Source organism: Haemaphysalis longicornis, unplaced genomic scaffold (genome assembly GCF_048455015.1).
Source record: "Haemaphysalis longicornis isolate Haplotype H1 unplaced genomic scaffold, Haemaphysalis longicornis Haplotype H1 scaffold_12, whole genome shotgun sequence".
NCBI lineage: Eukaryota > Metazoa > Arthropoda > Arachnida > Ixodida > Ixodidae > Haemaphysalis > Haemaphysalis longicornis.
Window position 1 is genome coordinate 46,250,885 of NW_027526225.1, and position 27,053 is coordinate 46,277,937.

Genomic DNA, 27,053 nt, shown 5'->3' on the forward strand with positions numbered 1-27,053 from the left:
CTCTTGCAGTTCAGCATCCTCTTGCTGTGTGGCAAACAGTACCGCGAATAGTTCTGTCAGGTCTAGGTCGTCTTCACGATCCATTTCACTGCTGCGGCCCCGCGAAGTGACCACGGGCATGGGCTCTGTAGCAATTTGTCGGGCCTGTGGTGGTTTGTCAAACTTTACAACTGGCTGTGGGTCAATGCCCAGGGTCCAGCCCCCTAAGCCCATGTGCAAGGAAATGTTGGCAACTGCCAGAAAGTCTCGCCCAAGCACAACGTCGTGGCATAACTCTGGCATGAACAGAAAATGCTGTTTCCTCGAACCGCCTTCCCACTTAATGCGGCACCGCACTGCTTGAGCCGTCTCCGACCATCCTTTTGCCAGGCGAAGCGTGCGCTTTTCCTCCGTGATGGTAGCCCCCGATGGCTTGGCAGCACTTAAGGCCCGCGCATTCATCAGGCTGACACTAGCCCCTGTGTCTAGCAGCGCATAAAAGGCAGTTTGCCCAACCAGAATCTCCAGCAACGGTTCTCTGCCCCCAGCTGTCGCCAGTACTTGGAGGGACGATGCGTAGCTGCTTGCCGGAGGGGCAGCTACGCCTGCCCGTTTCCCGGGCAATCCGCTTGCCTGTGGCCTGGGCGGTTGCAGCTGAAGCACCGCGAACGAGTCGCACAGGCCCGGGCCATGTGGCCCCATCCGCCACACCGGTGGCATTTCACCTCGCCTGCTCCTGGGTTGCCTCGGGGTGGAGGTCCTGGTTGCCTAGGAGGTGTGCCGCCGTGGTAGTAGCCCTGTGGCCCCGGCGGGGCCAGGCGACGCGGTCTTCCTCCGGGTGCCTGCTGTGGTGGGAGGCTTTGCAGTCCGCTGGCTGTTGGCAGCGAAAGATGCGGCTCCGGTGTCTGACCAGAGGCCATCACTGCAGTCGGCTGGAGCGACCACATGTACGGCGTCGAGACATTTGGCATGGCCGCCACGTTAGTGCAGGGCGCACAGCCAGCAAACGCAAGGTCAGCGGCTGCCTGCGTGCTTCTTGGCGGCGGCGGTGCATAGCGGAGGCGATGCCACGCCCGTTCCATGATGGGCCCTGCTGCCGCAGCCATGTCCTTCAGACTAGCGAAAGTCATCCCCGCTGTCAAATCCTGGAATGTAGGGTGCATTTGTCGGCGGACCCTCTCCACCTTGTCCGCTTCCGGGACGGATTCGCCGATGCGGTCATAGTATTCCGCGATCACGTGGATGAAACGCTTTAAATTTTCGGAAGGGTGCTGCGTTCGCTGGTCGAGCTCAGCCTTTAGTTTGGACTTGTAGTCCACACCCGCGAACTCGGCCTCGAACGCCGCCGTGAACGCGCTCCATTCCGAGAATCCCCCAACAAAGCGCCACCATTGTTTGGCCGTGCCGTCCAACGCCGCTGGCAGCAGCTGCACCCGGCTCTCCGTGGGGATGCCGCACACGTCGCAGTATTCTTTGTAGCGCTCAAGGAATTCTCTTGGCGACTGTCCGTCCTCATAGCCAACGAATCTGGGGAGTGCGATGGGAGCACCTTTGAGGTTCAGAGAGTCGTGGCCAGCGTGGCTGAGAGGCCTAGCTGGCGCAGGCACTCCCGTGATGGTGGCGGTGGCATCGTCCGCTGACGGGGCCGCGAGTATTACGTTGCGAATTTGCGCGGCAAGGCGCTCCAGTTCTATCGGTGTGCCCGACGTGCTGTCCCGTAGCTGCTGTAGTACTTCGGGTGGAATTAACGGCGCTGGTGGCGTTGCTTCCGAGCCGTCGATGTTATTCATGGTGGCCGGCGACCGGACGAGCCCCCACTTGTTGTGAAATGGTTTATTGTTCAGCAGCTATTTAGATCTAGCACTTCACAGTCCACCCAGTTCGCGCATCACAGTTCCCGCAGCACCAACAACCCAGTCCCGTCGGTCCCGTCGACCCGCACCATGCTTTTTTTTCCTCCATGACCCGCACACAGAACCCGTCTCCACCACCATCTCACTCCGCCATCCTCTGTTGATGTCCATGCCGCTCCGATCTCCGGTGGGCTCCCTCCGCTTGATCGCGATGCCGCTGCTGATCTGCCTATGGGCTCCCGCCCCCTCACAATGGAAACACCAGGACCGCGCATTTAGCTACGTTAATGGACAAATTTAAACCTGTAATCCACCTCTCGATAGAACCAAGATATGCCTGTAATTGTTCATATAGATCGTGAATATTCCGCGCAGCAGAAAAGAAGGCTATGTCATCAGCATATACATAAGAGAAAACTGCCTGATTGATTGGAATAGAACTTTGGCCTTGCGCCATTAAACACTAACCATCATCATCATTGGAATAGAACTCAGCAATATATTAAAAAGGATAGGAGAAAGAACCGATCCTTGCGGAACACCCCTTGTTTGCTGTCGAGTCGATGAATTAAAACCATTTTGGGAACAAAAATATTGACGATCAATTAAAAAGTGTTGTATCCAGGAGATGATGTATTTGGGAAGACCAATCCTTGAGTTAGGCAATCAGGATGCTATACTCCACGCTGTCATATGCCTTGGCCACGTCCAGTGTGACCAGCGCGCAAACCTGCTTACATCTGCGGGAAAATTGTATTCTGCTCTCCAAGTCAACGTGAGCTGACCAAATAGAGCAGCCTGGGCGGAAGCCGATTTGATGGGGACTAAGGATATTTTCTTTAGAGAGGAAGCGGAGTAAACGGCCATGTAAAATTCTTTCCACCAACTTGACCAAGTTGCTAGTGTTACGAATCGGCCAACGCCGCCGTACTTTCCCGCATCACTCCTCGGCTGTGCGGCGAAGCCACTGCTTGCGCCTTTCACCCGTCAGGCGCCACCATGTCGGTGACAGGTTTCGACAAGCCGAGTCAGACGCTTCGCTTTCGGCGCATTTCAAAACTTCGGCGGCTGCCGGCGAGGCTCGTCTCAACGCTATTCAAGGACACACATGCCCCGCGATCGCACCGAAGTTCTCCTCTCTCCCCTCTCCCGGACTCAACGTGCGCCGAGGCTATGAACTGCTTACGAACTCTGGAAAGAGCGTTGTGTGTGTCTGTGACGTTCGTGGCGTGTTGCCGCTTGTTGGCGTTTTGACCGTTACCGCTTTTGGATATAAATAGACCCCCGCAAGCGCTGTAAACCATTACTGTTAGAGCAGCGAATCCATGCTGTCACTCTGATCGAGTCCTGTATTGTAACCTCGCCCGTCGGGGCATTGTTCTTGGGCTTTGGCTCACCTCTCGCTATGAAGTAAACAGTTACGTTAGCCTACGGCCTCTGGACTTCTTCACGGCTGCAACAGCGGCTGGCCGCTCGCATCATACATGCTACCACTCGTATGTCGGAGGCCACGGAGCTCGGATCGGGTGCCCCCGCCCGGTCGCAACACTAGTCAGAGCGATTGGACGAATGTTGTCGGGGATAGTTCCTAGACTAGGGTTTTTTTAGCAGAGTAACAATTTTCGCAATTTTTTAATCTGCGGGGATCCATGATTTTTCTAAGGAAGTATTGACGATATTTTACAGATCCTCAGGTGACTCCTGAAAGAGGAGCTTTATACAGGCGGTAGAGATACCATCGGGCCCTGGAGAGGAGTCCGGGAGACGCATGATGACATCAGCCATTTCTTCCATCGTTACCGTGGAAAAGTCTGAACTTGGGTCTTTTTCAAGTATAATAGAAGGAAGGGTTGCAGTAAACCTTTTTTTGTAATTCCCTAGAGATCTGTTAGAGGTAATCTAAAATTTCTTCCGGCTTCTCTGTACTTGGATTACCAGTACTTTTACGGTTGCGCAGGAATTAAAACAACGCACGCCGGTTTTTCTTTTCTGAAAGCGCGGAAAAGCGACTTTTATGGAACTCCTCCTTCGCAACAGATATAGTTCGGCGGAAAATGGCAGAGTAATATTTGAAATTCACCCAGTTATCAGGGCTTTGATTGTGAATAAATTTCTTCCATGCCGCCTTTCTACGACGAGAATCCCTGGCGCAGTCCTGATTCCACCAAGGACTGACTCCGTCTTTTTTGGTTGAGGAGGAGGAGGAATAAACTTTATTTCAATATTAGTTTTTGTAGTAGTGGCAATGGGGGGTCTTCTCAGTCCAGAAGTCCCTGGGCGGTCGCTGCCAGGCGGGCCCTTTCAACCAGCCGAAGCTGATCGCCGGGGTCCGGGCTGGCTAGCATGCCTTCCCACTGCTCATGGTTGGGGGAGGGAGTAGGGGGGAGGGATGGTGTGTGGGAGCACGCCCAAGAAACAATAAATTGTGAGTTTTTTAGTGAGCTTTTTAGTACTGTTGTTACCTCCAGAGCCCTCGTTTCCGCAGGGTCCTTAGGTAGAGAGGAGAGGGCTGAGCGTAGTTTTCGTTGCATTACCTGATAGTTTATTAAAGTGCGCACTACACGATTTGGTGCGCTCGGGGAGACTGCTACATTAAAAACAATGACTACATGGTCGCTACTCAAGGGGCAGTCAATGGTACTTCACGAAGAAATTAATCCGCCCTTTGCAAACAGTAAATCGAAAACTGAATGCGTTTGACCCCTAAAGAATGTCGCATTGCCCGAGTTGAAGCAGACCAAGTTATTTTCTGCGGTCCAATCCAATAGCCGGCAGCCGCTTATGTCTGTTTTGAAACCCCAACTAACATGATGGGAATTAAAGTCTCCTGCGACTATGACGTTTTGCTGACAGGATGACATGGCCGAATCAAGAGGATTGGTGGCAAGCACACCGGTAGGGAAATAAGCATTAAGTAACGAGAAGGGCACACACCCAGGGAGGAAGATATCAATGGCCATGAGTTCACACTCTGACGAGAGGTACTGGAAGGACAACTTGGCTTTGCGGCAAAAGTTTGACGCTATGAGAATCAATAATCAACCACCTCTTGTTGACCTGTCTAGACGAAACACACTAAAATTTGGAAGCATGAAGTGCTTGCCGTGAGATAGCCAGTATTCTTGTAGAATAAAAACATCTGGGGAATGATTGTGGATAAGATATTTTAGATCCGCGTGGGCCGCTATTACTGATCGACAATTCCACTGAAGAATGCGTAGGGACATTAAGGGGAGTTGATGGCAGCCACAGCTGCCTCCAAAATGCTTTCTTTGAGTTTAAGCACGGATTGGCCCTTTTTTGCTTTTTTCGTACGCACTTCTGAAGGGGACGTGGGCGGTTGTCAACTGGCTTATAACGAGAAGAGGCTGTGTCCGTGCCACCCAGTGCTTCATCGGTGTCGTCGTGGGTCTCCTGGAGCTGCTACGTGCCCGTGTTCACTTCTGCTTCCCGTAGCAATACCTTGATCTTATAAACCACGCATCAGTACAGATTTAGATCTTTCGTAGACGCGTTTACTTAGTGCGCGAAGAATCGCCGCACTGGTTCGTTCTTCGTGTGGACTTCGATGGTTTGACGGTTGACTTAGGCGCACTTTTAGCGAAGGCTGGACGCACTTCTAGGCACAGTTTTTACTCTCTTTTGACGCACTTGATGGGAGAAAGCTTTCGCGCTTCTCTCAGCTATATTTAGGATGGGATGGTGACGTTTTTTGTGTGAACATGCGATTGCAGCTTCAATCTAACAGTATGGTGCGCATATTATCATCGTTACTGTCACGGTCAGAGCTCGCGGTTCCACGCGGTGTAAGCGCACGCCCTCCGCGAGCAGAGGAGAAGGGCAGTCGAGAGCAGCAGTCATGGTCCTGAACACGTTCGCAGTGCTGTTCCTCGTCGTGTACTACGCAGTGCTGACGTTCCTGGGCGTCTGGTCGGGGCGGAAGGTGAACGCGGTGTCGGGCGCCACCCGTCCGGGAGGCCACCGCGACAGCCGCCTGTGGTCTCGGGGAAAGCTGGTCGACGACGACGCGGACGCCTTCTTCCTCCGGTACTTCGCGTGCGACCGCAAGCTGTCGCTCCTGGTGGGATTCACCTCCATGACGGGTGGGTTAACAGCAACGTTCCTAGATCTTAGGATCTAATAACGTTGGGTTACAGTGTACTAGAAGATAAGTTGTGCCGTGCGGGGAGGGAACCAATGGCGAGCGCGGGTCCCGTTTGCGATGAAAAAATTGTATCGAGCGCAAACGTTCCCCAGAGAACTCCTGCTGCAGCCAGCGCCACCTATAAGTTTTTAAATCAAACTAAACAGTTATTTGACGGGTTTTATAAAAACTTAAATCATGAAATAAAGAAATAAGACTATCTAAGGCAAAAGTACAGATTAATTTAACAAACAAAACTTCTGAAACGAACTGGTAAGCAACGGCCTCCAGGGGCGCTGCTTACAACAGGAGTTCCTCGGCAGAAATTTTCATCGCAAAAGTAACCCCCTTTATCGTGCCCGAATGACACACCACTCACTAGGTGGGTACTCTGCGCCCCTCGTGTGGTCGGGAAAGACCCGATGGCTTCAACAACTGATTGTTCTTAACGAGGCCACGAAGACAAAACACGAGTTCCTGTGTTTGAAAGAATTAGCCTTTGGTAAATCACTCAGCTTCATTCCAGCCACGACTGCCATCTATCACTAGCTACCGCGAAATACTCCGCCACTACAGGAAGGGTAGGGCACGTTTTCCCCCACCTCGCCACTCCCTCACTCGACAAGAACAATGCATCTATCGGCAAATTCAAGCCGGGTCTTTTCCACACCCTGTACTTCAAAACAAAATTTACCCCGCGCGATACCACAAGGAATGTCCTTTCTGCAAACGACTCGGCAAGCTCCGCAACGTAATTGGAGAGTGCGAATTTTCCCACGCCATCAACAATTGATTGCCATCAACTCGTATTACGCGTTGCTTGCTTACTTGATCTAATTTATTGTTTGTTGTTATTCATGCAGGGTCCCATTACGTTTTTCACTTTGGAACCCTCGCATATATAATACTATTACTGTACTACTTTTTTGGAATCCCTAATAAACTGAAACTGAACTGAACTGAAACTGACACGCTTCCTTGATAAGAAAGTAATTGTTATCGCTGTGCTTGCTGTTAAACGAAACGAATCACAAAGTACGACCTTCGTGTAAAGTTTGAGCATGAACGGAGAGGCGGTTTCCGAGCAAATTTTGTTTCAAATACGGTAATGTGACGTTGTAACATCCCGTTACGAATTGTTAAATGCGTTTCCTTTCAAGCGCAAAGCGCCGATGTTTAGGCGACTGAGTGTAAGCGCAAAACAAGATAACGCTTCCCCGACATCCATTTTGCAGCCACGTGGGTCGGAGGCGGGTATCTCAACGGAACGGCCGAGGCCGTCTACCGAGACGGCCTGGTTTATTGTCAGGCGCCATTCGGGTACGCCGTCAGCCTTCTCCTCGGTGAGTCTGTCTGTCTGTCTGTCTGTTCTTACCCTCTCCCTGCCTTTTGCCGGATTCAGGTACTTTCCACCCGGCCGAAAATTGGACGCGTAGCTATTTACTAAAACGTTAAAAATGCTTTCACGGAGAGGTGAGATACAGCGGCACCGCTCCAACAGAAGCGCGCGAGCATTTCGAGTGCGGGAAATTTTAATTTAATTGAACAAACCTCCATTTCATTCATCATGGGAGAAGTGATAGGGGAGGGCAATGGCGTCAGCAATCAGAATGGGAGAGAGAGAAGAGAGAGCTACGTGCGTTATGTGGCAGCAGGCAGTCATCTCCGGATGGCATCTGCGGGAAAGGAAGCAGATCTTTCTGTTTCTGTTCACCGATATAATTCATATAAAAAACCTAGCGGCCACCTCAGGATACATTACTTCCCGTGAGAGAGAGACAGACAGAGAGAGAGAGAGAGAGATGGATGGATGGATGGATGGATGGATGGATGGATGGATGGATGGATGGATATGGGGGAACCAACACTGGTTCAGCTCCATAGAATGTATGAAACGAATGTTAAACTCTTCTCTATGGACGGGCGGATGGATGGACGGATGGAAAGTATAAAACCAATGTCAAAGTCTGCTCTAGTGCATTTTCGATGTGCCGCCCTAGGGCTATGACAGCTATGGGCTATGACAGCTGCGGCGGTGTCTGGAAGTCAGGTAAGCTTGGAGTTTTGTAAGGACATTCCCATAGGACATACTGCTGATCGGGATATCCACCACAATGTTTACGCTGTTGGTTCTTTTGTAAGTTCCGCGAAGTACGTGCAATACCACAGGCAGGGATGTAGACGCGCGACAACCGGGAAACTACGAGGCGTTCTCACCGAGTGAAGCTGCTTCGTTTTCGCCCTCTACTCGCCAGGCGGGTCCTTGTTCGCGGTGAAGATGCGTAAGACCGACGCGATCACCATGCTGGACCCGTTCCAGCGGCGCTACGGAAAGTGGGTCAGTCTCCTGCTGCTGCCGCCTGCCGTCTGCGGCGAGATCGTTTGGACGGCCGCGATGCTGGCCGCGCTGGGTGAGTGCGAACTGCAGCTCTCTCTTCCAACCCCCTCACCGTCTACTATGGCGCCTGCACTTCCCCCTTCCCTTTGGCTGGTGCTCCATCCTGTCACCAGGGGAAGCGAGCACTCCTCGCGTGAGCCCACTGGGCTCTCTTAGGCGAGGTAATGGTTAAAGGCGAGGAAAATATGTACAGGTGAGGACATGCGTGGAAGAGGAGAAGCCCACCTTTCCGAAGCACTAGGGGTTCAAAGGTTTTACGCCGAAAGTAAAGCTTCAGAAATGTGGAAGTGACTAAGGGAGGTTAGACTACATGAGCAGGAGAACCAGAGAGAAGAAAGTACCGTAGACCAGATTGAGTCGCCCGCTAAAAGCAGCGCCAGGATTGGAAGGGTAGTATTGAAAGATGATGCATAGAATACTATGGTGAGAACTCCCGGCCGGCGCACCAACACGAAGAAGATTCCACAAAAATGAAAATCCGATGTTGAGTTTGAGGCGTGCAGACACCAAGGAGCACGCAGACGATAATTTCGATCCAGGGGTACGGCCTGCAAGGATGTTTGCTTACTGTGCGGCTACGGCCACAAGAAACTTTTAGCCTTTTTCAGTATCGTCGATTTGCAGAGCCGTGATCCGCCGCGATGGCTCAGTGGCTAAGGCATTGTGCTGCTGAGCCTCAAAGACGCAAGTTAGTTTCCGGCGGCGGCTGCCGCTTTTCTGATGGAGGCAAAAAGCGAAAACGCCCGTGTGTCGAGATTTCGCCGCACGTCAAAGGTTCCCAGGGAGTCAAAACTAATCCGGAGCCCTCCACTACGGTGCACCTTATAGTCCAGGTGTAGCTTCCAATCAATCAATCAATCAATCAATCAATCAATCAATCAATCAATCAATCAATCAACCAATTTTCAGAGCATCTCCGAGCCCATTCCACTTTTTCATGGGCTGAGCAGAGATATATCCTCAACGCTGGTGATCAGTACGTGCAGGTGCGAATTACGAGTGCCCACATATTTCTGCACGGCCGATTATAGGGCTGACTGCGCGCACATAACAATACTACATAGCCACACGCACGTGAGGTTGCCACTACTTTTTTGCCTCTGCCTCGCCGCACGAACAGGGCAGAATTAATACTTCCTCGCCTTGATTGCCGTATCGACATTGACGAAGACCACATCTCTCAGGCCGGGGAAGGAGCGCTATCCAACGTCAGAACTGCATGTGTATTCGATTATGTGGAGTCGTGGAAGCAATCTCCGAAATTATACGAAAGAATGAAATTTCTATGCATCAGGAAACTCTTCGAGAGGTCGAAAAACGAAGAGGAGCACGGGCGCGGTAGCCCGTGCCGGGAAAGAGAAAGCGCAGCGCTAGATGAGGGTTCTGAGAGAGGGCTACACTGCAAAATAATTTACCCCCTTGTAAATCACTGTCTTTAAATAACACTCTTACACCCTACTAAAGAAACAGGGGAAATGCCCTTTAATACTGTTTTGTTATTTATCGCACCCTTAAACCCTAGCAAAAACACAAAAAACACTTTTTTAAAAGGCATTTTATTGTTACTTACACTATTTCAAAGGGTGTTTTTTTGTTTTCGATAGGGTGTAAGGGTGTCCGAAAACAACCTTTTCAAGGGTGTTTTATCGTTAATTACACCTTAACAAAAGACGCTTTTAGTTTTTGATAGGATGTAAGGGTGTTAGATGTATAGACAAAAAATTAACGCCTTTCCACTCAACGTGAAAGCTGTCGGAAGTGCAGAGCAAAGATTCGCCACGGGCTGTGGCGCCGCTATCCGCGCACTGCTACCACCCATCACTCTCTTCGCCTCTTTATCTCGCTCCTTTCTTGATGAAGTGAACGGAGGTTTGTCCAATTTTAATTATTATAACTCTTTCTTCGGATGGGGAGACTCAAGGTCTATTCAGGTATGGGGAAGGCGGTAACGAAGGTGAGAGCGTCCACATCCCCTTGTGCATCACCGTGGTATACTAGCGAAAGTCCACAGGGACATAAGTCTTTTTTGGCTGAGTCCGGCCCAGAGGAGGCGACTCCCACTCCTGGAGGGTCTTGACGTACGGCGGAAGATGGGCACTTCTCTGCTCCGCGAGCCGCGAGCACTCTCACAGAATGTGCTGCATTGTGGAACTCGTTGACGCGTGACACGAGGAGCAGGTCACGATGATTGTCTCCCGGAAGTTCTCGGAGTGTTCTCTCAGGTGTCTCGAGCGTCGGGGAGCGTATGCCCGCCCCTTTTCGAGCACGTCCTCCGTAAGATCAGCCCCTGCTCTTATTTTGTGTAGCAGAACTTGGGCCCCCCTGGGAAGTCCTCCTGGCAGTGGTCGTGGGTCATGGGGTGTAGCGGCACGGAACTTCGCCCTGCTGTCTTGCTTGGCAGCGGCTCGGTCGTCCGCAGGGTTTGAGTCGTGCTGTGCTGGGGGGAACAGGATGTGATGGGTCGGGGCGGATACTTGCTTCACCGCGTCGCCCACGTGTGGGCGGCCTCGCTTCCGACGCCACCCGCGTGTCCCGGCACCCAGTCCACCCGCACAGTGAAGTATTTCGTTGTGCGAAGTCTCTTCGAAACCGTCTTGATGAGGTGGCTTGTGCATCCGATGATTGGCGTGCCACCGAGTCTTGTCACGGCCTCTCTACTATCAGTGTATATGGTAAACATCCGGCCCCGGTGCTCCTCCGCCTGGTAGCGCTCTTCGATGTGGTTCGCCGCCAGCAGTACCGCCTCCAGCTCGCATCGCACTGTGCTGGGCGTGGTGTCAAGCTGAAACGTCCGCCTCGCCCGAGATGGCCTATCTGCACAAGCAACGCTAACTCTGTTGGTCGCCGCATCGACGGCGGCGTCCACGAATATGGCACGTTCTTGCAGGTCGGCTCGCGCCGCGGCGGCGGCGCGCTCCTCTCTGTGGTGGTGCTTCCTGCAGAGCCTCGTAATGGGTTTGGGCGTGCGTCGGATAAGCTCGTCCTCCGGAGGGGGGATAGGATTCGGCGGAGGCAAAATCGGCGACTCGTCGCTTGCCGTGTCGTTGATGAGACGCTGGATGTGTGCCCCGGCACTGGTGGACCCGTGATAGCTCGCAGGCACTCGCGGTGCAGCGTTTCTAGTTGCACGTGTTGCGCTTGGGTGAGCTGGAAGCGGACCTTCCCGTAGCATGCCTTCAATGTAAGCACCGCCTGGATCAGCGTACGTATCACCTGCGTCAACGCACCGCCGAAGCGAATTCCCATCCGTCGGATGATATGGAGCTGCTGCCGCCACGTAACCTTCAGCTGTCGGATCCACTCGTCGGCTCCGCACTGTTCGTGCAGTGGGACCCCTAGGACCCGGATCCAACGGGAAGCAGCCCGCTCGATGCGGTGGCCGCCTAGCCTGATGTCGATGGCCTCCCTAGTCTGCTCAGTACCACCTAGAACAATGCACTGGGTCTTCCCTGAAGAGGCGTGCATGCCTGTGGCCGTTAACCCCCGTTCAATGGCGTCCAGTCCACGCTGCACCGCCGCAGTGGCCGCCTTGACGTCGGTCGAACCATGAGTCCAGATCGTGATATTGCCCGCGTATACTGTATGGTTCAAGTGGTCTCTTGTATCGAGCTCGCCAGCGATGTCGCTCATCACAATATTAAATAGCATAGGAGACAGAATCTCCCCCTGTGGCACCCCGACTACATTGTTGAAGGTCTGTGGTTCGTGGCTGTCGGTGTTAATCTCGAATGTCCGATCTTTTAGGAATCCTTTCACAAAATTGGTGATGCGTGGGCCAGCTCCACACTCGTGAAGTATTTTCACAATCCGGGTATGGTTGTTCTTCAGGTCTAGGACTACAACGATGGCTGGAGTCTTGGTGGGGCCGCGACGGTGCCCCACCGTGAGGCGGAGCATTTGAAGGCTATCGTGCGTAAGAGCCCTGGCCGAAACCCGGTCTGCGTGGCCGCAAGTATCCTGTGTGGTGCTCTACTATGTAGGTCAACCAGGCCATCACCATGCGCTCTAATAGCTTACATATTGTGCACGTAAGCGAAATGGGTCGGAGGTTCTGCACACTGTCTAGTCTCTTCCTGGGTTTAGGAATTGGGCATACGATGGAATGGCGCCACTCTGCGGGCAGTTCTCTGGATTGCCACACAGTGTTCAACTCGTCCAGGAGCTGTGTACGGCCCTCTTCGTTTAGGTTCCGCAGCATTTGCCACATTATACCGTCCTTGCCTGGGGCGCTGCGGACGTTTACCGCCTCTAACGCCACAGACAGCTCCTGTAGCGGGAACAGAGCGTTCTGGTCTAGTTCTTTCGTCACTGGCTCTGGTTTGTATACGCTGGGATTCGGTGGCGCCTGTGGTTGTGGGAAGAAGGTTTCGGCCGCCTCTTTCTCAAATTCCTCGATCCTCAAGCACGTGGCCAGCCTTATGTTCTTGGTGGTGTTTGGCACCTTTGTTTTGCTGACCATGGCACGGTACGTGCGCCACATTCGATGGCTGCCGGTTTTCTCATCGAAAGACGCGCAGTGTTCTATCCAGCGAAACCTCGCCAGGTGCTTGGCCTGTACCGTCTTGTTGCGCACACAAACAAGATCTTCATATCCCTTCTCATTGGTGACGTAGCGCATGTGCAGCTGCTTGCGGGTCTCCCAGAGGTTGGCAAGATGCTTGTCCGGTGTGGGCAGTCTTCGTTCACTTCGGTCTTTCGAATGGCGGTCTCCACCGCTTGGCGCAGCTTCCCCGTGATGGGTAGGTTTCACTCGCACTTGCCTATGGCCTCTAGAAAGTCATCCCAGACGACGGCACACGCTGTGCGTCCGCTTGTTTTTATCTCCAGTGTCCTCGCAGATACAGATTGGGTAATGGTCGGAGCCCATGAAATCCACGCCACACCGCCATTCCCGTACAGTTCACTGGTCTGCCCAGGCTTGGTCGGGCTTTGTGTCTTGCTTCCCGGCGTGTAACCGGTGTCTTTTTCGGTACTCGAGGTCATTGGTGAGCATCAGGCGCGCTGCCTCCGTCGTCTCCTGGAGCTTCGAACCGCGTGCATCTGCCTAGAAGTGTCCCCAGTCGAAATGGTGCGCGTTAAAGCCCCCAGCGATCAGCATCTTGTCTGACGGGTGGCGTCTTCGAAGGTCTAGGATAAACTTGTACGTCACCCCGCCACGAGGAACATTTCTGTGACCTACGCAGCTGGAGTCAGGGCGAGCGCAGTACGACACCAAAATCACATTCCGACGTCCCAGCGTTGCGCGAGCTGCCGCTATTTCTTGGCGTTCGGTACAGTGTTCGGAAGTGTCCAGGTTGGCATGTGGGACGTCCCGCCGCACGAAAACCGCGGCTTCGGCCTCCGTTCTTGTTTCGCTTGACCCCCGTGGAACTGTATGTTCGATTGTGGGTTGGAAGTATCCGACGTATCCAGAAATTCGGGGAATTTCGCCTCTGATCTCCTGCAGCAGTAGCATTGCCATTCGGCCGGCGACGCGGAAGAGCTCGGTGATCTGTCACACATCCTCGAAGAGAGCGTCAATTCCACTGCAGGACGTCCGGGGCATTAGGCGTAGGTGGGCTGCTCTTGTCCATGTTGGTGCTGGAGGTGCTGCTCCTGCGCGTCCTGTGGTTGTGTCGCTGTCACCGCTGCTGTTTGCAGCGGTATCTGTGCGATGGCTTGCATTATCCGCTGTAGGGTGCCTGTTGTCTGCTGTTGCATCTGTAGTATCAGCTGTTCCGTTTGCAGCTGCTGGGCCTGCATCTGCTGCTTTGCATCTGTTGTTGCAGAGCCTGCACCTCGTGTTTTTGGGCTTGCTCTAGTCGCTGCAACCACGTAGGTGCGTCGGTAGCGGGCGTGGGCGCTCTCGCTTCCTCTCACGACTGCTTGTGTTGTTGAGATGAACATGTTTCGGTTGCCGGCACACCTTCCTGTGTTTGTTGTTTTCGATGCGAAGCATCTCATGGTCGGGGCTATGTCCCTCCCTTGTTGTTGTTGCGCCGTCCACACCCCCACTGCGTATGCTCGGCTTGCTGAACGCCCGGTGGTGTCTTACCCTTTAATGGCTCCTGGAGCGACAGTGTTGCCAGTGTCTTCCTGGGCCGGCACGAGACGAGCACGCTACCCCTTTAAGGGCTCCTGGAGCGACAGTGTTGCCGGTGTCTTCCTGGGCCGGCACGAGACGAGCACGCTTCCCCTTTAAGGGCTCCTGGAGCGACAGTGTTGCCGGTGTCTTCCTGGGCCGGCACGAGACGATCACGCTTCCAAACGTTCACGTGCAGGAAAATGGCGTGCCTCAAGGTGGCGTTTTGAGCTGCACCTTGTTTATAGTAAAGATGAACTCTCTCCGAAAGGCACTGCCGCCAACCATCTCCTTCTTCATGTTTGTAGATTACGTTCAAATATCTTTTGAATCATGTAACATGTATACATGTGAACGTCAGATCCAGCTTGGGGTTAACAAACTTGCTCGCTGGGCAGACGAAAATGGGTTTAAACTTCATCCTTCTAAAAGTACCTGCGTTGTATTTTCAAGGAGACGTGGGATGCAAGCAGACTCTGATATTAAGCTTCATGGCGACTCGATTCCCGTAAAAAAGGAACGCAAGTTTTTATGCGTAGTCTCAGATGAAAAACTCACATTCATTCCACACATCAAACAACTCAAGCATAAATGCCTCAAAACGATAAACATAATAAAGGTCCTCTCACACCAATCATATGGGGCCCATGAGCAACTACTCCTGCGTGTTTTTACCAGTTTAGTGGTATCTCGTTTGGACTATGGGAGTGTTGTGTATGAGTCAGCCACGAAAACCCAGTGCTTCCCGTGGGGCTTCGCCTCTCCTGTGGCGCATTCCGTACGAGCCCTGTCTAGAGTCTTTTACGCAGAGTGTGACAAATGGTGCTTATCACGCCAGCGAACCTATGTTGACTTGTTATACGCCTTTAAAATTTCATCAATGGACAACCATCCTTTTAAACCTTTTTGAGTGATACATCCACGTCCCAGATCTTTTTATATCGCCCAACCATTTCTGCACCTTTCTCGCTCAGAGTCAAATAGAAGGTGCCTGAACTTACTGTCTCATTTTAGATACCTATAAAACGTCCCGTAGCACGCTTTTACCCCCATGGCAAGTTCGCCCAGTGCTATGCGACTTATCATTCGTAAAAATTGAGAAAAATCAAGTTCAAAGAAGCGCAAGTTTGCAGCACTTCTTGTTTTTACAGGATAAATATCACCGTGTAGAATTTTACAGTGATCCTCCCCCGTGTCTTGTGCTGCGCACGGTCCCAATTTTATTGCAAGTAGAACTATGAATATAAACACCAGTATCTTTACGGCGGAGGCGTATGTCATTTTTCTTGTTACAAGTCTTGATACAAGTCTGTAATTTAAGTCTGTAATTTATACAGACTCGTCGAGTGTGGTGCAAACATTGGGGATCCTTGATTTACCAGTCCTGGACGGTCCGCGGGCAGTCCGAGGACTACCTTCAGACCGGAAGTCCCATAAGAATACACGAAAAAATCGAGCGCCGCATCGCGTCTCGGGCAGTCCGCGGACGATTCGGGACTGATAATCGAGGAAGCCCATTGTCGTCCACAAAGTCATCCAAAAACTATGTCATCAATCTCATCCTAAAGACCATTATCTCTGCATATGCCTCAAATCTTGAACTGATTGTGTTGGGTCCCTGGCCACTCTGGAATAGCCGGAACGAGACCGCGCGATCAGATGGCCGCTGCTGCTGTACTTTCAAATACACTGCACATGCCGACATTACCCTACACTGACCTCAAGCCACACATCAGAAAGCAAGCAGACTGGAATACCGAGACAGACAACAAGTTACACCTAATAAAACCACACTTGGGACCATACAATACGGACACACGAAACAGGCACTCTGAAGTCACCCTGGCCAGGTTACGGATAGGCCACACACATGCGACGTACTCACACCCGCTCACTGGGTCTCCAAGGCCCGTGTGTAGCAGGAGTGGGGAGGGTCTATCCGTACTTCACATCCTCATTACATGCAAAGCACTCCAGACAACAAGACGCAAGCACTTCAAAGAACAATTCAGACAACACATTCCGCTGCACCCTTTCTTGTTTTGGGTGACAATGCCATGGTTTCCAGGAAACGCGTTTTTAAATATTTGTATGATGTTAACTTTTTAAACCTCATTTCTTATCATGCATAATCAAAACTGGCCATATACACTAGCCATCACCATTGTCTTTAATTAATTGATTTTACTGTTATTCTGGCTTACAAATTTTAGTAGTTACTGTTTACTGTTATATACTTTTGTTTGGCGCTCTTTGCCCCAGCTGGCCTTGCGCCAAAAAAAATCCAACTATCATCATATTTTGTGCCTGCCCTAAGAGAAATCTCGAACAAACGAGCGTTCTCGCTTTACGCCTCTATCATAAAAACAACTCCCCTTGTACTTTGTACTTGTACTTTCCTGAATAAAATTGAATTGAAATTTGAATTTGAATTGAATCTGCTTAGGTATTTATGTCACAATACACTGCAGGCTGATTTAGATCCATTTTGTCTATAACCACACTGTAACATGAGTTGCACCCTTAAGGGTGTAAATACTGTCTATAGCTAACACCCATACACCCTAGCAAAAATGTAAGCTTCCGTCGTTCTTTCGCTACAACGCCCATCACAGGGTGTTTTTCTTGTTTTTCTTATAGGGTATATAAGGGTGTCAGACAAAAAATGTGTAAATCATTTAACACTGTAACACCCTCACATCCTTTCTAATAACAAAGAAAAACACCCTTTCAAGTGTGTAAATTACGATAAAACATTCTTCAAAAGAGTGTTTTCTTGTGTTTTTGCTTGTGTGTAAGGGTGCTATAAACGACAAAACACCATTCATGGGTGTTTTCTTGTGTTTTTTAACAACGAAGGTGTTGAGGAAATCGTTGTGTGTGGTGTCCGCAGAAGAAAATTCTGAGCACTCGTGCACGCGTTCCTCGAGCGCACGTTCGTCAAGCCAAGCATACCCACTTAGGGAGATTGGCCAAAATTGGCCACAAAAAAAATTGGTCGCCATCCCGCGCTGCGAACATGGATGTCCAGCAAAGTTGTTGTAAGCCACTACAAATGGCGGTGGTGGAGGAGGGCATTAAATAATTCTCATCGTCTCGGCGGGCTTGTCGCTTGCGCTCGTCTATCGTCACTAGATAAGGGTACAGAGTATCGGCACTCTTTTCTCCTATTGTTCCGTGCCGCCGCCATGATCATTGGCCAGTTCGCATTACGTGACATTTGTTTACACTGCGACGGTTCATGGGCGCCGCCATTTTGTTGTTTACGCGTTTTGGTCGCTCATCTGTAGTAGGCTTAGCTTTTCCTCCCTGCTCGGCGGATACGCGCGACTGACGTCGTTCCGAATGCAAATCAAAGATAACGCCTGTAACAGCATTTCAGCGGCGGAAGTGTGTCGAAAGATGTCATTGTGCTGCACCTCCGGTAGTGTTGTTAACAAACGACCCGGTCGAAGTTAACGACGATGTATGTATGTATGTATTTATTGTTCTTAGGAAAGGAAGATCCACCAACAGGCGTAAATTGGCTCGCCTAGGGGGCGGACACCGGAACGCCTGCTGGTGTAGGGAGGGGGGGGGAGGATAGGGAGAAAAGAATACATAGGAATAGGATGATAGGGGAGAAGGTTGGCATTACAATGTATATAACACACAAAAGGGTAAATATAAAACACAAAAGAGGAAAAAAAGAGGAATAAGAAAAAAAAAGAGTTACACATTGAGAAAATTAACATTACAGAGAAACACTACAGATATAGACAACACATGAATCTACAAAGGACAATGTTTAGCACACATGTAAAAGGGGTCACACACACACACACGCACACACAAGTACAGAAGCTGCTTCAGCAGCAGCACTCCACCACAATCTGGGCAGCAAGGCAGAGTTGTAGTGGAGTGCGCTGTGCAGCCCCGAGGCCCGCAGGTATGTACCCAGGGCCTCGAGCACTTTGTCTCGCTCCCTAGCACTGCCCGGGGGCCAAAGCAGCTCCTCAAGTGGCCGCACTCCGTGAAGCACGACCAGCAGCTCTGCCCGCCCTGCCGCAAACTTGGGGCAGGGCGGGCAACTTGGGACTGCACGGGCGCTTGGCAGTGAGTGCAGGCGGGGCTGGTCACCCGCCCCAGACGGTGCTTCCGCTCCGCCGTCCACACGTCCCCCACGCGGAGGCGCAGGATGGCCAAGCGCAGTCGTCGAGGCAGGCGTGAGGCCCGCACAGGCGGCAGGCCCCCTCCGACACGCAGCCGCGGGTCCGGATGCCTGGTCCGGATGTGTCGCTGGATGAGCAGGCGGGCGTCGTCCGCTGCCGCCTGAGCCACCATGTCCGACGGAGGCAGCGCGTGTGCCCCGGCGGCCAGCTCGTCCGCCCGCTCGTTGCCATCCAGAACAATGTGGGCGGGGACCCACTGCAGGCACAGTTGATTGCCCCGGTCCGCCAGCTGTGCCGCCTTCTCCCGGATGCCACGCACCAACAGGGAGTGCGAGTCTCCGTCCTGAAGACGCACCAGGGCCACTCGGGAGTCGCACAGCAGGGCGCAGCGCTCGGGCAAGGGCTCCATCTCCAGCAGCAGGTCCAGGACCAGTCCGACCCCCACCAGCTCAGCCGTGGCCGAAGAAGAGGCGACAGCCGCACCTGTCGGGTGGCCTCTCCCAGCACGGCGGCCGCTGCGGCCTACCCCTGCTGCTGTCGCACCGAGCCATCTGTGTAAACTAGGGCGTGGCCGTCTAGGTCGCCCCCGACGACACCCCGAGCCAGCTGCAGTTGCCCGCAGTGGGGCGTCCGCCACTTGCTGTGCAGCCCCGCAATGTCCAGCCGCACGTCAGCTGCCAGAACAGGACCGGGGCCACCAGGTCCCTCGTCCACGGGGGCCACCACCTCCTCGTAGAACATCAGCATGCGCCCCATGCGCGAGTGGTGGTGGCTCTTCAGCCGCCGCAGCAGCGGACCGCACCCCTCGGCGCGTCGCAGCCGGTCAATCTGGCCAAGTGCCCGCAAGTCAGCTGTCATCTCTACGACGATACCGTAGATGCGGCAATGTCGCAACAACGCCAAAATGACCGCCATTTCTGACTTGCGTTCCTCAGTGGCGGTACTCTAGTACCTCATTTGCTGACACTACGCTCAGCTTGTCTGGAGAGGTATACAGCTTTGCTGTAAAAGTCTCGTCTCTTTGAAGCACGAAGCATTCTAGCCCGAGGTGTTGGAAAACTAGTGTCTCGAGGTGTTCCTTTAGTACGCGTTTTCACCCACGTAGATGAAACGTGTTAGCATGAGGCGTTGGAAAACAAATGACGCAGTGTGTTCTTTTAGTGAGCGTTTTTGGCCACGGAGATGATTTTTGCCCACAGAGCCCCGGAGATGAACCCATTGGGGGTAGATATATGTAAACAGCTTTCCCGTAAAAACTGCAGCGTTCGCCCTATCGTGGCAACACTTGCTCGGTACGAGAAAGGCACGTCATAGCGTACGCCTCTTGTTGGTTCGTCCTCGTGCCATCGTGCGAATACGCTCTGTACCGTAGAAGAGCAAGGATTTCAATGTCGAAGCTGCTGATCATTCCCTACACACGGCCCGGCCACCGATAGTTCGCATGGCCGAGGAAGAGGCCGCGCTTCCATAGGCTGGGCGTGCAAAGCATCCTCTAGAGACGATTAGTGGCGCGTGGAGAGTGTCGTACGAAAACGTCGATCAAAGCGACGAGCTCACTCTGGCCTTGCTCAACATGAGGTCATTGAAATGCCATGCCGCCGACGTCAACCACCACATCACAAGGATACTAAAAATCAACTTTGTGTCCGTCATTGCTCACCTACAACAGCTTCAACATTCAAAAAGATTCCCTGAACATTTTTTTGCTAGGGTGAAAAGGTGTATAGTCATAGACAGTGTAAATCATTTCACAGTGCACATAACAGTGAATCAGCATTGTTAAACAATCCTTTCACCGCTTCCGCTTTTCTTTGTATTCTCCGGCAGGATCGACAGCTGAGGTCATTGTGGAGCTGGACCAGGTAATCGCCATCGTCGTGTCAGCCACAGTGACATTTTTCTACACCTCCCTGGGCGGCCTCTACTCCGTGTCCTACACCGACGGCTTCCAGGCCTTCATCGTGACTCTCGGCCTGGTGAGGAAAACATTCTCAAGCGAAGCTTGTATTAGCTGACTTGTGCCGGCGGTGGTGGCGCCCGCCAAAGCGCCTAGCGGAAGAAACAGCTTTGTCCGGGTGGTGTAACGAAGATGATGATGATGCCCTCCCAATGCTTATCACGTATCCACTCGGGGGGATCGGCCAGGAATAAAGTGTTGACTGTACCCTGTTGGAGCTTATAGATTGAATTATGAAGTCACGGATGTGACGGGAGCCCGTCCGGTAGGGATGCATTTTGGTCAAGAAAGACAAGGACGCCAACCACAAGATAGTTGACTTTGAAAGGAAATAACGTTTCGGCTGCCACACGGAAGCCTCGGCCACAATAAAATCTTGAAGGGAGATAATCGCCTCATATAGGTTTCACAACGCTGCGCAGGCAGTTCGCGTAGATCGACGGCAGGTTTCCGGAGTTGCGATTCAGCGTTGTGTGAATTACAGGTTTCGCAACTCCGGAAACTTGCCGTCAATCTACGCGAACTGCCTGCGCAGCGTTGTGAAACCTATATGAGGCGATTATCTCCCTTCAAGATTTTAGATGCGAACGCATCTCATTCACTCGCCTTGTCCCTGCATCCATCCGGCGTTGTCGGCGTCCACCCCTCCCCCATTCTCCTCGCCGCGCCAGCTGCGCTCTCCGCCGCTCACCCCCTCTCCTCTCCGATAGCGAACACTCTCTCGCGAGAGGCATTGGATTGGAATTATTGGATTGGCTTGGCCTGGCTTGGCTTGGATTGGATCTGGATTGGATTAAAGTGGATTGTGTTGCGTCATAGCCGCGGCAGACGCACTGGCGCCGGCGCGTCCCCTCACCGTTATGCGCGCTATAAAACGCGGTGCCTGCGCCGCTCCGCTCCATCGTTCCAGCGCCGTTCCTCCGCTGTCCAACGCTGCAACGTGAACCCCCTATGCGTCGCATCTACACAGGGGTTCCCGGGAGGGGAGGTGGGAGTTTTTATTGTGGCCGAGGCTTCCGTGTGGCAGCCGAAACGTTTATTTCTTTTAAACTCAATGAACTTGTGGTCGGCGTCCTTGTCTTTCTTGATTAGATTGAGTTATCCTGGGCGCAGCTACCTCTCTTTCACCGTTCTTAACCGGCGCGGGTGTGCGCGCACAAGTGTCGCGCTATATCACCCCACATCGCAGGTGCGGTCGCTCGCTCTCGTCATGCAGTTCGCCTTGTAGAGCGGCATGGGTAGGCCGCGCGCGGTGAGGTCCGCCGAAGCCGTTGAGCAGCCGATAAAGAACGTAAACGTTCTTTTGAAAATAATATCCGCACTTTCGCGGCACTTCAAGTTACCAACACTCTCCAACACAGAGATATAAACGCAAAGTTTAGCCACGCGTTTATAACTCGTACCGAGTTTCGATCAAGGAAGGCTCCACGTATCGCATTCCAAATGTTCACCTACATGTTCAGTTCAGTTGAGTAACCCTGAATGTTCAGTTGAGTAACCCTGCGTTCCCTCTTTTGTATGTATGCATTACACACTGCTTTACTGCTTCTAATCGTTTTCCTGTTTTGTTATTTTTGTTTTTTGTTATTGTTTTTTTCCTCTTTTCTCGTTTCTTTTCGCCCCCACCTTCCTTTTCTTTATATTTTTTCCTGGTGTAATTTATAGTGTCCTGACACTGGCTGCCGGGTACAGCCCGACAAGCCTGTTTGGCTTGGGCCGACCCGTCATGTACTCTGTACATGTACGACAAATAAAAACATTTATTGTTATTATTTATTATCCGGGATGCTTCAATGACAAGTCCCGTCTGGTTTCGCTTAGATGAGTGGCAACCTGTGAACACGCTGTATAAAAATTAGCCCCCTTCGTTTTTCTGTTAAGAGGGTGCAAAGTTCAAATAGAAAAAAAATGCAAGAAGCTCACACTAACGCTTACGACTTGAAAGTAGCAAAGCTGTACGAAACCTTCATCACCATCGCGACGGTTTATGTCCAAGATTGCTGCAATTTGCTTCTTCTTCGCTGCAGCATTTGTATACATATACTTCTACAGAGGTTCGAATTACCTATAAATTCCGATAATTGAATTCCGAATTAACGAGCCTCTCCACTGTATTGCTTGTACAGTGAAAGCTCGTTGATTCGAACTTCAATAATTCGAATTTACGAACAATTCTAACAGTCGATTTCGTCCGGTCAAGTCTCTAATCTATGCATAAAGTAACCCACTAATTCGCACCCGTGTAGGTTCCAGCACGCATATTTTGAACTACGCGCCACCGAGCGGCGCCTTGCACACGGCGACAGAAACGCATTCGCTTCCTACGCACGAGGCTCTGTAAAACGCAGAAGGAAAAATAGGGCAAAGCAATCTGAATTTCACACGACGTACGTTGTGGAAAACGTCACCTTTGCGCACCACGGCAACGTGGACACGAATACAGTGGCCTGTAATGGTACACTGACAGTTGAGGGCATCGTATCTCAGGTGAGAAGCGCTACCATTGACGATACCATTGACACTGACACTTGATTGACATTGACACTGAATTGACACTGACACTGACACTGAACATTGACACTGACCATTGACACTGTGGCTACCATTGACGACAAGGAGGACGAGGACTAAGGGTGGTACGGCCGTCATTTCCGAAATCGTGGCAGTATAGAATGGCTTCCGTCTCTTCCTCAGTTGTGAAGAAGCCGAAGAGGAGGATTTCGTTTGTTAGAACAAAAAGTTCTGGCTGTCACCTTGAGGCACAAAGGGCAGGCCACCATCACGGGCATTTTCAAGCATCAAAGTTTTTAATTGCCTTACGGCCTCCAATTTCAGTGTACTGTTGTCCTCCTTCCCTTTCGTTAGTTCGAACTTTTGTTACTTCGAACTGAGATGGCGTCCTTTCCGGCTTCAAATCAACGAGTTCTAACACTAAAGTGTTTTGGTACACGAAAAATTCACATACGTCATATCCGTCACGGAAGTGACTCCAGTACACCCGCCGCGGTGGCTCAGTAGCTAAGGCGTTGTGCTGCTGAGCACGATGACGCGGGTTCGATTTCCGGTCGCGGCGGCCGCTTTTCTGATGGAGGCGAAAGCAAAAAAAATCACGCCATATCCACGGAATGAATGATGATAAGTGCGGCGAAGCTCGAGAGGGGGAGATCATCGGTAACCGTAACTCTCCCGTGAAAGTTCGCCCATTACATCATTAAGAAAGACGTAAGACTGTGTGCGTACATTGTACAAATCAACTTTTATTTTCGGAGTCAATGCTCCCAGGCCCAGACCTGGTGAAAGACCCCGCGCCATCGAGGACTACCCCGCACATCCACCACAATTTGTCACGTAGGATGGGACACAACGGTAAAGAAAGAACTTTTATTTAGGGCGAACTTGTGCCCGAACAAGACGAGAGGAAACGAGCAAAGGTCCTTGCGTCTCGTTCGATCTCCGAGAACGACTGCCTGCGTTCGTGGCGTCATCTCTTGCGTGATCTCCCCCTCGCAGTGCACGTGCGCTCGCGCCTCCGTTGGCGAACACAGACAAGCTCGCGCTCCCGGTGCCGAGTTTGCGCTGCCGGTTGCAGCCGGTTCTTGCGCGTGCAACGCGGCCCACTTTGCGACATCTCCGAAAGCATGCGGCGGTCACGTACCACGAGACACAAGGGATGGACAGACCCATGGCTTTAGGAGCTTCGCCCCTAAAACGCCCGTGTGTATGAGATTTCGGCGCACGCTAAAGATCCCCAGGTGGTCAAAATTAATCCGGAGCCCTCCCTTACGGCGCGCCTCATCGCCTGCGCTGCGCCGGCGCTTTAAACCATACAATCAATCAATCAGTGACTCCAGTACAACAAAGCAAGCGGCCTGTAAAGGGTGCACCCCTGCAGACAGGGTGTTCTTGCGGGGAAGCAACCTGTAGTACTAAAGAGTACGTTATATTTCGGGTTGTTCGTTTTCATGTTTTATATTTTAAGACCAAAGTTTTTTATGCCGGGATACACCAAGATTTAACTGACGTCATATCCGTCGCGGAAATGAGCCCAGTACACCTTTGCCGAAGGGACCCGCCAGCAAGACGTCACTCGCCAAGCACACCCACAAAGCAGCCGCCGTCCCGAAAATCATGCTCAGCTGCAGATTTCGCTCCACATTTCGCTTTCGTGTTCTACCGATTCCTATGACAGAGGAACCAGCCACAGTTCTTTTCACCGTACTTTGCCCTTGGGTGAACAATGTCGGCGGCCGCTTCTCCCCAGTGGGTGTGCGTTCCCTTCTGCCTGGGCCACCGCGCCGTGGGCAAGGCTCCTCTCCCGGATCGAGCCTGGGCAGGCGAGATACGCTTCGGCGACGCGGGAACGCTCGTCGACCACTTCGCCACCACGGCACTGGGTGGAATACCCTGGCAGGCAAGTACGCCGGTATACCGTCCTTTTGGTAACACCGAAGCCATCACTGGGTGGATAATTTACAGACGGAGACTATCGGTGTGTCTTAAATGGGCCAAGGAGAAATAAAAAATAAAAGGTTGGTTTATTAAAAATTTTGTCGCGGTAACAATGGTACTAATTTTACCACAAACTTCCAATCCAGGTAACAAAGAAAACGAACGGGAAAAGCAGAATTTCGCGTGTGGTATTCGCAGCCGCCAACTAAAGCCACCGCCAAGGACATGCCTCTGCAATGGGGCCTCTAATTTAATTTTATCCTATATTTTGAATGCTTACGGGCACTTAACGCGCTGATAACTTTGTTTTGGTGTTCCCTCTATAGCATCGCTGCTGACGTCGTGTGCAACCAAAATTAATGTTTTGATTATTTTCGGCGTTTTTATATGTTAAAATACGTGGCTGGAATTTAGCTGAGTCAGTTACTAAACGCTAGTTCTTACAACTTGAGCAAGGTTGTATTCTTTATGTATTTCTTTATGTATGGTATGTATGGTTGTATGGACCCTTTAACAGTGGACAGCAAACGAAAAGCAACACTTTTAACAGCGATGCTGTTTAAGCTGGTGGTTGGGCCGGGGAAACGTGCGCAGGAAAATCTCGCCGAGCAGGCGGGACTCGTGTCGCCACCTGTCGGAGGCGCGACACAACCGGTACTTGGAAACGCGTCGCGGGGTGGCTCGCTCTATCGCTTGTTGCGACGAGTGGTGTAGTTTGACAGCGCAAAAAGAAGAATCATAGCCAAAATGAAAGAAGCCAAAAGGTCTAGTATCGATAACGTTAATAAACTTCTTAATTACCGTCTCACACGCCAGACCACAAAACGAGTTCAAAAATTTTCGACAAAAGCTCGTCCCCTTGCGCCCTCCGCTACTCTTGGAGCTTCCCCTTAAAGCCCGTGGGCACGCGTACATTGAACATAATTTTATGACAAAGAGTCCATTTCTCTTTGGGTGGCTAACGACGACACCACGTAGAAAACTTGACGGAGTCTCGAAGCATAACAAAGCAGAAAAAAATTAAAGCCGTTCCACTCAATGTGAAAGCTGTCGGAAGTGCAGAGCAGTGATTCACCATAATGGGTGGTACCGCCGTTGTCCGCTCACTGCTACCACCCCATGCAATTCAAATTTCCCGCCTTCGCAGTGCTCGCGCGCCCCCTGCCTGTTTTGTTCTCTTTGTGCTTTTCTCCCCGCACGGGCCGGCGTTGCACTGCCACGTTTTGCGTTTACTATCGTAAAAACCAACCCAACTGGCGTCCTTAACTTAATGAACGCGGGCGCTGCCAGTTAATTACGTATATTTTTCCTCAAATGTACCTATAGTTTTCTTTGCGCTAAAAACAACGGGAAGATGTATGACAAGCGCCATCGTTTCGCGAGTTTCGAACGCTTATGACTATATAAACCGCTTGGCTTTCGAAGCCTCTGGGGTACGCCGCGAACAACAGCGTTACCCGTTAACATCCTGTGTCGGAAAACTCACGGAGCATATCGTCCTCGCTCGCCTCCAGCGTCACATAGACGACCGGGATCTCATGCCGGCCTCTATGTTTGGCTTCAGACCTCACCTCGCCACCCAGGACATCCTCCTCCAGATCAAAGAACAGGTCATGACCCCGGCCACCCGGCACTCCCCCACAGCGATGCTGGCATTGGACTTCAAGGGGGCATTTGACAATGTGTCTCACTCAGTCATTTTGGCCCACCTGCGAGAGCTGCATTGCGGGGAACGCACGTATGCATACGTGCGAAACTTCCTCACAAACAGGCAAGCAGTGATCCACGTCGGTGAAGCAAAGTCCCACCCCATCAACCTGGCGAGCAGAGGCACTCCACAAGGAGTAGTACTCTCACCAATGCTCTTTAATATCGCCCTAATCAAACTGCCACAACGCCTTGCGGCTCTTCCAAAAATTAAGCATGGTATCTATGCCGACGATGTGACAGTCTGTATAGGCACAGGCTCATGGGGGGACATGGAAGCTCGCCTTCAAGAAGCAGCCAATGTGGTCACTGAGTACGCCAAATACTGCGGACTCTCTTGCGCCCCGCAAAAGT

At 51.7% G+C, this 27,053-nt stretch overlaps 1 protein-coding gene across 1 annotated transcript in view; it reads left to right on the forward strand.

Annotated features, from left to right (window-relative positions):
* Positions 1–5,691: 5,691 nt before the first annotated feature.
* Positions 5,692–27,053, forward strand: part of LOC144161584 (high-affinity choline transporter 1-like) — a 68,809-nt gene continuing 47,447 nt past the window's right edge. The window contains exons 1-6 of the mRNA XM_077692229.1: positions 5,692–5,935; positions 7,212–7,319; positions 8,232–8,387; positions 20,414–20,562; positions 24,805–24,954; positions 26,507–26,812. Coding sequence (XP_077548355.1) covers positions 5,692–5,935; positions 7,212–7,319; positions 8,232–8,387; positions 20,414–20,562; positions 24,805–24,954; positions 26,507–26,812 — 1,113 coding nt within the window. The remainder of the gene's footprint in view (positions 5,936–7,211; positions 7,320–8,231; positions 8,388–20,413; positions 20,563–24,804; positions 24,955–26,506; positions 26,813–27,053) is intronic.